This window comes from Podarcis vaucheri (genome assembly GCF_965113315.1).
Source record: "Podarcis vaucheri genome assembly, chromosome: 12".
NCBI lineage: Eukaryota > Metazoa > Chordata > Lepidosauria > Squamata > Lacertidae > Podarcis > Podarcis vaucheri.
Window position 1 is genome coordinate 19,273,322 of NC_138750.1, and position 11,646 is coordinate 19,284,967.

At 39.6% G+C, this 11,646-nt stretch overlaps 1 protein-coding gene across 1 annotated transcript in view; it reads left to right on the forward strand.

Moving 5' to 3' along the window:
- Window positions 1-8,544, forward strand: part of TOPAZ1 (testis and ovary specific TOPAZ 1) — a 38,483-nt gene extending 29,939 nt beyond the window's left edge. The window contains exons 15-20 of the mRNA XM_082193279.1: window positions 917-1,017; window positions 2,928-3,093; window positions 4,052-4,216; window positions 6,508-6,711; window positions 7,566-7,749; window positions 8,271-8,544. Coding sequence (XP_082049405.1) covers window positions 917-1,017; window positions 2,928-3,093; window positions 4,052-4,216; window positions 6,508-6,711; window positions 7,566-7,749; window positions 8,271-8,469 — 1,019 coding nt within the window. The 3' untranslated portion in view covers window positions 8,470-8,544. The remainder of the gene's footprint in view (window positions 1-916; window positions 1,018-2,927; window positions 3,094-4,051; window positions 4,217-6,507; window positions 6,712-7,565; window positions 7,750-8,270) is intronic.
- The last annotated feature ends 3,102 nt before the right edge of the window (window positions 8,545-11,646 follow it).

Below are 11,646 nucleotides of genomic sequence, written 5' to 3' on the forward strand. Positions count from 1 at the left end.
CATTGGGCTTGTGTACTCTTTCACATGCAAGAAGAGGAAATAAAAACCTCCTGCTTTTGACTTTGAATTAGCCACGCTTTATTGCCGTGCCCAAACTTTGATTAATTTACTTAAACTCTGTAGACTTAATTGAAACAAGCCCAGGGCCTTTTATGATCTAAAAAAAGAATGGGGAAACTTTTTCAGCCAAAGGGCCACATTTCCTTCTGGGCCACCTTCAGAGGGCCACATGCCAGTGTTGAGTAGAGCCAGAGGCAGAAGTGACTGGAGCAACAAATGTAATGGGGGGGCCAGTAAGCTAGTTTCTACTCACACTTAAATACCCCCTCTATCCTCCATCCAGATAAATAAGAGCCATCAGAGTTCCAGGAGACATTCCAGCCAGGAATGCAAATACTCAGGGTGCAAAGGGTGCAAAAAAATACTCGGGGTGCAAAGGATGTGGCCTGGGGAAGGTTCTGAAGGTCTGCATTTGGCCCCAAGGTCTGAGGTTCCCCACTCTTGATTTAGCTTTTAACATGGTATCTGAGCCAACTGGCTCCATACTGATGGTGTTGGTTTCCTGGCCCTTAAATGGGCCGTATGTGGTGTGGTTGTGCCATTTTCTCCTGCCTTATTTGTCACCCCTCAAAACAGAGTTACAGCATAATAACTCTATGCACACTAGTCCCACTGTGCCCAGTGAGACATGCCACCTAGTAAGCATGTTGAAGATGGAAGCCTGCTAATCTGCTACGTTTATTGTATGTCTTTAAAAAAGCTGTTAAATAGGAAATAATTCAGATTATTTATTACCCAGAATGAATGTCACATTGGCACATATGGGAATGGGCAATCATTTAACTACTGTACTTCCTCCATTGAAAAACATTATTTCGAGAAATCTAAAGCAACATGTTTTTTTTTTCTTTTCTAGTTAAGGCTGATCCTTGTCACAATGAGACAGATACAACTTTATTGGGAAGGATTGGTATCGGTGCTATGTTTTCATATTACAAACTGCAGCAGTGGCCAAAGGTACTTTGCTTCTTACAAGGCATACCCATGTGTCTTATCACATATTACATGAGCATGCAAGTAACATGACAATGGGAGCATGGTTTTGGAGATACTTAATCTAGAAATTGAGGGTGTAGGTGGCGCTGTGGTCTAAATCACTGAGCCTAGGACTTGCCAATCAGAAGGTCGCAACGGGGTGAGCTCCCGTTGCCTGGTCCCTGCTCCTGCCAACCTAGCAGTTAGAAAGCACATCAAAGTGCAAGTAGATAAATAGGTACCGCTCCGGCAGGAAGGTAAACAGCATTTCTGTGCACTGCTCTGATTCGCCAGAAGCGGCTTAGTCATGCTGGCCACATGACCCGGAAGCCGTACACCGGCTCCCTCGGCCAATAAAGCGAGATGAGCGCTGCAACCCCAGAGTTGTTCACAACTGGACCTAATGGTCAAAGGTCCCTTTACCTAATCTAGAAATTATTGCACACCTCGGCAGTGGGCGGGATTTTACTGTTCCTTTTATTAATTACTAACAATAACGATTCCCACATTCCTATGATTATTCTAATTTGCTTCTGCCAACTTTGAATCTCTAAAATTCAATTAGATGGATGACCTTGGCAAACTTTTATAGGCAATTTAGAAGAAGACCAAAACAAGTTGTAATGCTTCAAACAATTATTGTGGTTATTGCATTGCTGTATTTAAATTTAAGTCGCACTCTTTTCAGTGGGAAAGTGCTTACTTCTCCTACTTAAGTCAGTGGGATTTTAAAAGTACTTAACTTTGCCTGATCATGCACAATATATACTGTATAAGCAAGATAGCATAAGAAGTACTTTGGCAGAAACAGTGCCTTTAAGTGTTTTCTGAATGGGGATGGATTTAATTATAAATTGATCAGCAGTTTCAAGCAGCATCTGTGAATGCTTGGGGGTTTTATATATACTGGTAGTTCTAAGTTAGCTTGTTTTCAGAGGCATACACATTCTTGAGAACTGTAGTATGGGTTTAGGGGAGGCAGTGTTTCTTTCCTTACCTGTACATCATGGTTATTAAGGGTTATGTGGAGGACATGCCAAATTTAAAAATTGTTTCATTTGCTAAACTTGGTTAATTGGTTATATATGTGGCAAGGTTTTCCTGCTGTGACAAATGGACTTGGCGATTTGCTTTTAAAGAGTCTCATTTGCCTGATGCTTGCTCTTGAGGCGTGTCGGGGTGTGTGTGTGTGTGTGTGTGTGTGTGTGTAAAAAATCTTGGAAATTTCCAGCCAAATTATTCATGTAAAGGCTTAGGAGCCAGGGTAATGCTTGGTATACTACATACTCATTTTTATAAGTTTAAAGTGGTTTTGGCAATCATTGAACACATGTCAACAAAGCAATTTGCCTTTTTGGACCCCTAAGCTGAAATTGCAAACCATACAGGTATAAAAATATTGGTGCCTTTTAATCTTGAATTAAATTTATAAACAGAAGACACTTCCTTGCGTGAAGGGAGTGCAGCTCAAGATGCTTGTGTATTCTGCTTTGGCTGAACCAATATTTTCCTGTGGAGGATAACGTCCTTGTTCAGATTGCTCCTCCCACTAGACTAGGGCTAAACCAATTAGGCTTCAAGGCTCCCTTTTGGGAGGCAGCAGCCAACCTTCAGTCCTTTGTCCTGACTGATCCGAGAAGAAACAAGTGGGAGGAGCAACCCAAATGAGGATGTCATCCTATCAAAGCAGAAAGGAGCTTATCACAGGTAAAAACTACTCCTTTCCATGCTCATTTTTTTCATACTTATCAGTGTTACTAGCTAAGAACAAAAAAAAAAAGCACCACTCCTTGTGCTTAGGAATATACAGTGTCGTGCATGAACAACTATTCTGAGACAAAAAAGTGATACTGTGGTAATTCTCTACGCTGCTTTCCCCCTTTGTATCATAGGCCAAGAAGGTTCTGGATACGCTTCATGCCTTAAAGATACATTTCACATTTTTGAAAGGACTTCTTGGTCAGGAGAGGTTGGCATCACGGTGCCACATTGTTAACATTGCTGTGGAAATATTTCTCAAGTGCAGGAGCCTAAATGGAGCATTATGGGTATTGAGAGGTACACTTCTTTATTAACAGAAATAAGCAAGGCTTAAAATGACATGTGTAGGTTCTGCCAAAATATGTGGTTGAAGTCTCAAGCTGACATTTACTCATATTTCTGAGAATTTGCTGACAGAGGCTTGGTGAATAATTGAAGTACGTTGACAATAGTGCAGAATAAAGGAAGCAAGAGGAACTGTCCGTCATCTAAAATTTGGTCTCCTTCATATTTCATGTCTTGCTAAATGCAGAAATGTCAAATCCTTACCTCCCTTGCATTTTTAAGGAGAGCAACTTTCTCTCATTAGTTATGTAACGTTTTGTGAGATGAATGGCCTGTTCCATAACAGTGCGGCACAGTGCTGTGCAGATGGTCCCTTGGTGCTCTTGACTGTGTTTAACCCCAGCTTCTGCTGCTCTGACCTGCTGCTGTGCTTCAAGTGACACTATTTTGGTAGCTGTTCCAAGCAGTAGCCAACCAGGAAATGGACCCCATAGACCTTTGGCTTCTGGAAGGGGGATATATGATATATGACAGTATATCCTCCAATCACATGTTTTAAACTCCTCTCTCTCTCTCTCTCTCTCTCTCTCCCCCCTTCCTCTCCCTCCCTTCCCCGCCCCCCATCCTGTGCAAATACCTTGGGGACACCTGGTTTCTGTCTCAGTCAGGAACTCAAGCTTGTCAACAAGGCTAGGCCAAACTGATAGTTTTCCACATAAGCTGCCAAGATAACACTCAAGACTTGGCAGCCTCCATACATTCTCCATACATTCACAATGGTCAGTACAGTAGTTCATAATTGGACATCAAAATTATTTTCCTCAGGCTCTGCATGGAGAGCAGTTCTTTGTTAAATAGCTGAACGTGGGCAGTCATCTGGGATCTTTCACAAGGCCCTATATTATTTCGTTTGTCAGCATTCATGGCCGCATTTTAATCGCTTTTAAAATACCAATATTAATCTCTCTAGAGTCGGAATGGATAATAAGTACTCTAACATGGCCTTGTGATCGAATGGATGTCCTCAAGCGACATAACCTACTATATATAATAGCATCTGAGTGCATTGCAAAGAGCCGTTATGGAGAAGCATTTGAAGTCTTGCAAAATCTACCAGGCTTCAGGAATTCTTGTAGTAAGTGTTTATAATTCCATTCTCAATGGCTAGTAAGCATCTATTGGCTTTTTATTCGGATACTAAGATAAATTGGTATTTTATGCTGCAAGTTCTTGACAGAGATGGCTCATTTCATAAGAAAGGTTTTCCTTCCATTCTCTTCCTGAAAGAGAGCAACTGTTCAGTTTAAAACAACCGCTTCTTTCTGTTTCTTATCCTGTCTCTTCTGTTTTGAGGTCTATAGAATTAAGAAACGCACAAGGTGTTTTTGTTTTTGTTTTGGTAAGACCTTTCAGGAATCCACAAAGCAGGATACACCTGTCAATAGTATGTATCTAGCTAGATACCATGTTGCATCATCACTGCCATTCATATACAGTGGTACCTTTGGTTATGGACGGGATAGTTTCCGGAGGTGCAGCCGTATCCTGAAAGGTCTGTAACTGGAGGCGCTCTTCTGCACACGCGTACGGCACGATTGAGCGCTTCTGTGCATGCGGCAAAACCCAGAAGTATACACTTGCGGGTTTGCCGCGTTCGCAACCCGAAGTTTACATTTCCAGAGGAATACGTAAGCAGAGGTACAACTGTATATATTTTAATCTCAAGTATTTCTTCCCTGCCTTCTTAGAGTGCAGGCAGTCTGCATTGGGCTGGTTCTCCTTTGAAATCAGAAGGGGGAGAGGCTAAAGCTTATTGGTTAGCCTTCAAGAAGGCTCCTCCAGAAACAGGTCCTCCTACCTTAAGTCATGAAAGTAGTCTTTGCTGGGGATCTGACCTGCCTGTCCTTTACAATATATTCTTAATCTGCCAATAAAACTTTAAAGCTGCAATACCTTGATGCTTGCAGGGTAGAGGCAAAGGAAGTGAAAAGGGAGGCCTTGGGTGTCAGGAAATGAATGAGGTAAACACAATAGGCAGAGCTGATCAGAGGAGCAGCAATGTGTACTCCTGAAAATGATTCCAAGAGATGGTGGGGCAATTTTGGATGAGATTGGAATGAGAACAGATTTACTGAGATGGATTATTTCTTGGCATATAGCAGTGTTGGAACACTTTGTGGACTTACAGTGTGGAAATTAGAGTTAAAATTCCTTGAATGTCAGTTGCTGGAAAACCACAGCAGAAGAAGGCAATTGCCGTCTTCTCCTTCCCATAACTATCTTGCCAATCACTGGGAAAGGGGACGCTGTACCACACAGACCTTAGGTCTGATCCAGGTCAGCCATGAAGCTTGCTGGATGGTCTCTGAACTATTTTTAAGTCTTCGCCTATACTTCTGGATTGTGAGGGGCAATAATGGGATAAATATTTGTATATTAACATTTATATACTGCCCATATATGGGTGGTTTCTACACCATTCAAATACAAAACATAAAATTTAAATTGTAAGCATGAAAACCAATTATAAGACAATCAAGGCAGTGGAAGCCAACCCAACACAGCAACTGAAAACAATTTAAAACAACATAATACCAGCCAGGGGGAGCAACTTGGTTCTGAGTTCTAAAAGTACTAAAATAATTGTATGATTAAGATTCAAAGACTTAGCAAAACCAAAAGGGATCATAGTGTGGGCACCAGTCAGTCTTCTCTAGGGAGGCCACTCCACCACAAATAAGACCCTTTCTCTAGTCATTAGTTGGCTTGCCTTGCTAAGCAGGAGAACCTGGACAAGGGTTTCTGATGAAAATGAATTCTTGGGCAGGTATAAATTAGAGCAGGTGGTCCTTCAGGGGGCCTGGCTAAAAGCAAATAAGGGCTTTAACAGTTAAAACTAGTGCTTTTAATTGGGCTCAAAAACAGACTGGGAGCCTGCATAGATGTTCACTGTTTGCCCGCCCAAACTCTTTAGAGGGGTTAATAAAACAATCACCTATCTCAGGATGCAGGATTTAAGCTGTTAGTTTTGCAGATCACAATATATTTGTAACTTTTTTTGCTTCTCATCAAGATCTATTTCTGTGTAGCATTTATGATATGAAAATAATAATTATTGTTTAGTGTACACACTTCTGAAATATTTCGTTTAGCAGAAAACCATTCTGCAGTACAGTTATTCCAATACAAGAAGAAATGATGCCTCAGGTGGCCGGTGTGTGTGTGTGTGTGTGTGTGTGTGTGTGTGCATTCTAAGCAGAGTTAATTTGTTTATGAAAATGAGAGAAACTAGGATCTTCTTTTTTAAAAAATCTTAAAACAGAGAGGGAAATCTTTGCTGTAGTTTTTCACTATTATATTGCTGAAACCAATGTTCTACTTAATAATTGAAGAAAATTAATCACTTGTAATGTTTTTCTTTTGCAGATAGTTTGGATGTATCCCAGTACAGGAGTTTATTTAATAAACTGCTAGGTGCTTCTTTGGAAAGCCAGAAGCTTCAAATATCATCTACTGTAGTAGATTTCATGCTTGCAAAGAACATTCCCGTTGAATTTGATTTACTTAGAGCATTAATCACAGCACTTGGAAGAGGCTGTTGGTGGCTTAAAGCCAGAGCACATTATAAACGTAAGCTCTCAATGTCTACTACATTACTAGTTGAAGAACTTCAGTTATGCTGCAATCTTAACTGCACTTATCAAGGAATAAGCTACATTGGATTTAGTAGCACTCACTTCTGAATAGATATGATTCAGGTTTCATTGTTAGAAAAGTTCAGGCTGCAGTCTAACCCACAATTACACATTTATAACTAGATATTGAAGAATTCTGCCCAAAATTATTCTTGGGAGATATCTTGGGAGCTCCTGAAGGTACAATATAGCTAAAGAAGTACTCTGCTTTGTTTGACTTTTTATGACTTGCTTTAAGATATTGACCTGTGCCATAATTATTCAGAAGACCTGTCTGATATGTGTTCCCATTCCAAGCAAACCCAGCATTTTCTAGATTTCCTCGATTTGTGCTTTAGAATGAATCTGCAGCAAAAGGGAACATTCAGTGACAACTTCTCTTTTTGAAAAAAAGTAGTAGGTTGCTACCCTTGTCTGGAAAAAGTGAGGTGGGAAAACAAAAGCTGGTCTGGTCCCAGATTGTAGCAAAATTCAATTGCAGAACTTTAAAACTGAAGTTTAGAGTTTTCTAGCTTTTAGGAATAGGAGCAGCTTTGGACTTTCTGAACAAGTAGTGGAGGTTTGCCACCTCTCCTCACCTTCAGTTTTTGAGACTGTCCGAAACAGCAATTGCAGTAGGATGGAAATTGGAAACAGTTAAAAGTAGTCCAGAAGCTCAAATAATCTTGGAAGAAACTGTTTCTCAATAAAGCAGTAGATGATCCAAGTACCCACACACAAACCTAGAGATGTGTGCTGTTTAGTGCAACTTTGACACTTTCTTTTACATACTTTACTGTCGCTTTTTAGATGCTTTAGCATTGGGTTGCTACCCACCACTGGAAGGAAATCTTCACCGTAAACTTCTTCTGATTCCCTCTTACATGACTGAGATTGAGATGCTGTTAGCAATTGAAATTTTCTTGGTTTCTAATGCTAGTAGTATTCAGAGTCCTGGTGCTTCCAATCAAATACTTCAAATAGTACTGAAAAGGTGAGTTCATTTGCTTTTCCAAGTGCATGATTCTGTATCCTCCCCTCAGCTTTCTTGCTTATGTCTTTGATTTGTGTCAAGGAAAAGAATCTTCTGATAATCAGTTTAATTCAGTAACTTATAAAATACAATAAATACCTAACTTCTTCAAAGTCCTTTTTGTAACATGTTGCCAGTAATGAAAACCTGGTTTTATTATTTTGTCTTTTTGAATTTTCTCCTCCTCCTCCCACTACTGTTGGTGTTGTCTTCTAATTTTGCACCATTTCCTCATTTTTTTGTGATCAGTCACACATTAGTTAGGAAAAAAGCTTGTTGTGGAAAGGAGCTGGTTCTTCCACGTAATTGCTTCATTTCTGCTGACACATTACAGTAGTTATCGTTTGTTCCCAGTTGAAAGACACAGTTGAAGCACATTTGGGGAGGAAAGGCAGGATGGTAGTTCATATCACACTGCTAATCATCTTAGAATGACTGGTTGCTGGTTGTAACTTTTCTTGATTGTGAAAACTCTTTTTCAGATGTGAAGGCAAGGATGATAACTATCAATGTGCAGTGGAGAGGTTGATTCAAGCTACTAACATATCTACTCCAAAGCTTTTCATAAAGCATTTCACAGTAAATAGTAGCACAGAGCAAGTGTGTGGTTTGGAAAACACTTCTGCACTTGAGTGGTTGAAAGAGAATATGAAGTGGGCAGGAAAAGTCTGGCTTTTTTAGTCATTGATAAGACTTCAGTTATAGTAATCACTGTTCAAAATAACGAATCAATAAATGGTTTCTGTTGTGTTGAAACTTCCCATTGTTAATTTTATATAATTCCGTTTTCTAACTTGTTTTTTTATGTTTTAACTTCAGTAACCCAAATAACTGTTGCGTTTAACAGGCTCCTGACTTAGCAGATACTTGTTTTTTTACTACAAATTTAAGATCTACCAACCAGTTGCTAAAGACATAGAATTAAACTGACCACATTTGGATTTTAGGAATCTGTAGCAGAACTGATCTGCTACAGTCCTTTTACACAAGTATTCTCTTGGTTAGCTTTCTTCATTTCAGCCATCTAATTTAGGTGGGAAAAGTTGTTTCTGTTTGTTTGCCAATTTGCAAATTACACAGAGATCTTCCAGAATAAACTAATCTACCTGCTGCAAGCCCTTGACAATAAGCTGTGGAATCCTGCAAAGTACTGGGTCTTTTTCCTAATTCAAGAAATGTGGTAACACCAGAGAGCAGACCATTTTCCTCCTACCCATTATGCATGAGGATGTCAAAGTTTTGAGACTATTTAAGCCTTATTCCTTTTATCACTTGAAAAAGGAAACTTGAGTGTGAGCTGGGAATTCGCCGAGTCAAATCTGAACTCTAGTTGTGTAGTACCTCAAGGTCCAGGGGGTGTGGGGAGGGGTTTAAGGAGCAGCCACAGCTGCCTCTTTCAAGGAATCTGGCATCATCCCCTTGTGATGCACTAGCTGCTTCCTAGGCTCACCCCACAGTCCACCTCTAGCTCAAGTCATGATGCGGCAAGAGTCAAGAGAGTATGTAGTGGGCCAAATCACTGAAAGTACCGTGTCCACATCCTCAGGCATCAATTGAAAGTGATCCCACAACATCAGTTAAGACTTGGCTCTGTTAAAGTAGTATTCAACTTAGCATGATGTAGGTGAGCGATTTTATCCTCAAAGTGCCTGGCAAACGTACTAACAGCAGGCAGGCCTGCACAAATCATTCTCAGTCCTTTTCCATCTGCAGCACACTGATAATGCAGCTAATTTACCTCACATGACAGTTGTAAGGATTACAGTGAATCTCCGTTGGAGGATTTTGAATATTTAATATTCTATTGTATTGATGCACTTTATTTGAAAAACGCCAGTAAGGGAACAAAGGATTTGTTGAGTTCTTTAGTATTACAGTCTTCATCTCTTTGCCATCTTTAGGTAGACTTATTTGCAAACTAGTTAACTCCACAGTAGGCAGAAACAATATTCATACAACAAAAATATAGAACACTTGCCAGAGTATCAAATTTCCATTGAGATATGAATAAGCTCAAATGAGGAAAGAGGAATTGTGTTAAAATAAGTTGCTCTATTTGCTAGTCCTTGTTTATAGTTTGTGTTCAGTGCTTTTTCTTTTTTACAACCCAAGGATCCATTCAACACTCTGGCTGGGTTTCATTTCCTATCAATCACATGCATGAGGCCAATAAATAGATTTACTAGTGAGAAAGTTAAGTGCTTAGGGTAAGTTACACTTGGCAAAAGGACCCACGCCTCAACGGTTTTGCGTCAATTGGATACGAGCAAAATGGTCACCACTTGTAATATAGTTTAGAAGTTTAGTTGTAGGGAGTTCTCTAGTCCCATCTGGATTGCTGTATATTGAGCATGCTCAGAACAACTGCTGCCTTGGAAATGAAAATAGGTTCAGGGGGTCTTCAAGGATTCTAACCAAGAGCAACATTTATAATTGCAGTATAACATTTATAATTGCAGTATAATTGCAGTATAACCATGGAGGCTTCTTACTGCAGGCGAAATGGGCAGTGCCCTCTCACAGCAAAAGACTACCATCTTTTCCCACGTGCTACAAGACACACTTGCTTCACCCTAGAAGTCAGTTCTGGCTGCTGTGTGAGTGCATCTATCCTGACCTGTGCTATGGCTCAGGTCCCATGCACCTGCCAGTCTTTTATCCAAGAAGGAAATATTTGTGCTCCCACCTCTACTCCGATTCCCTGATCCTAATCTTGTATTCTGGAGCCTGTAAGCAGCTGGTCCAATGCCACTGACATGCCTCTAGGGTGCCATTTCATGCACCTAATGAAGTGGTCGTAACCCATGGAAGTTCCTTGCTGCTTTTGTTCTAGTTTTCTTGCTTGGAAAAACTTCCCGTGTCACTTTGGGAGCTTTTACAGTGTGCAGATTCTTAATATGCACGCTTATGAGCTTCTCAAAAGCCCCCTTACATGGTGGATTAAACTCTGTTCCGATTTTATAAAATATCCTATTATCCTGGAGACTATTAAAGGACCTATAAAAATTTGGATGAATATAAAAAATAATAAGGATGACCCCTATCAGTATGAGAAATTAACAATATGGGCCAACCCAGAATTAAAAATTGGAAGTCAAGTAATAATTTGGAAAAATTGGATGAAAAAAGGTATTTTGACATTGAATCAATTAACTGATGAAAATAACAAATTTGTGGAATATAAGACTTTGCAAGTAAAGTATGGATTAACCAGTGAAACACAATAGCAATACATCCAATTGAAACATGTTGGAAAGGCAGTTTGGCCCTGATGCTATAGCAGCATCGAAAACACCCATGCTGATACAAGATTTAATTTCTGCAACAAAAAACTCTACACTTGCACTATATAAAACCCTACTCAACAGGAAGAAATATAATTTAGAATATAATAGACAAAAATGGAGTGAAGAATTAGGGGTACAGATAACAAATGATATATGGGGGTCAAGTATAAAATCAACAGAAACAGCATCTATGGATCTAAGACTTATCCAACAGAAAATAATATTCAGAGTCTACTGGACTCCAGCAAAACTAAACCAGAAGAAAATAACAAGTGCAGACAACCGCTGGAGATGTGGGAGTAAAAATGCGAACTTGGTACATATGATGATTAACTGCCTGATGATAAGATCATTTTGGTGCGAGGCGAGGATATTTATAGCAAGAGTAATAAAAAGAAATTATTTAGGGGAATTGAATTTAATTCTAAATTATATTCCGGAAACGTGGGAGATTACAAGGGGTAAAAAAAAAAATGAATGTACCATGCCATATTAGAAGCAAAAAAACTTGTTTTGATGAATTGGAAGAGCCGCAAAAAGATTCCATTGAGTCATAGATTGATAATATGGA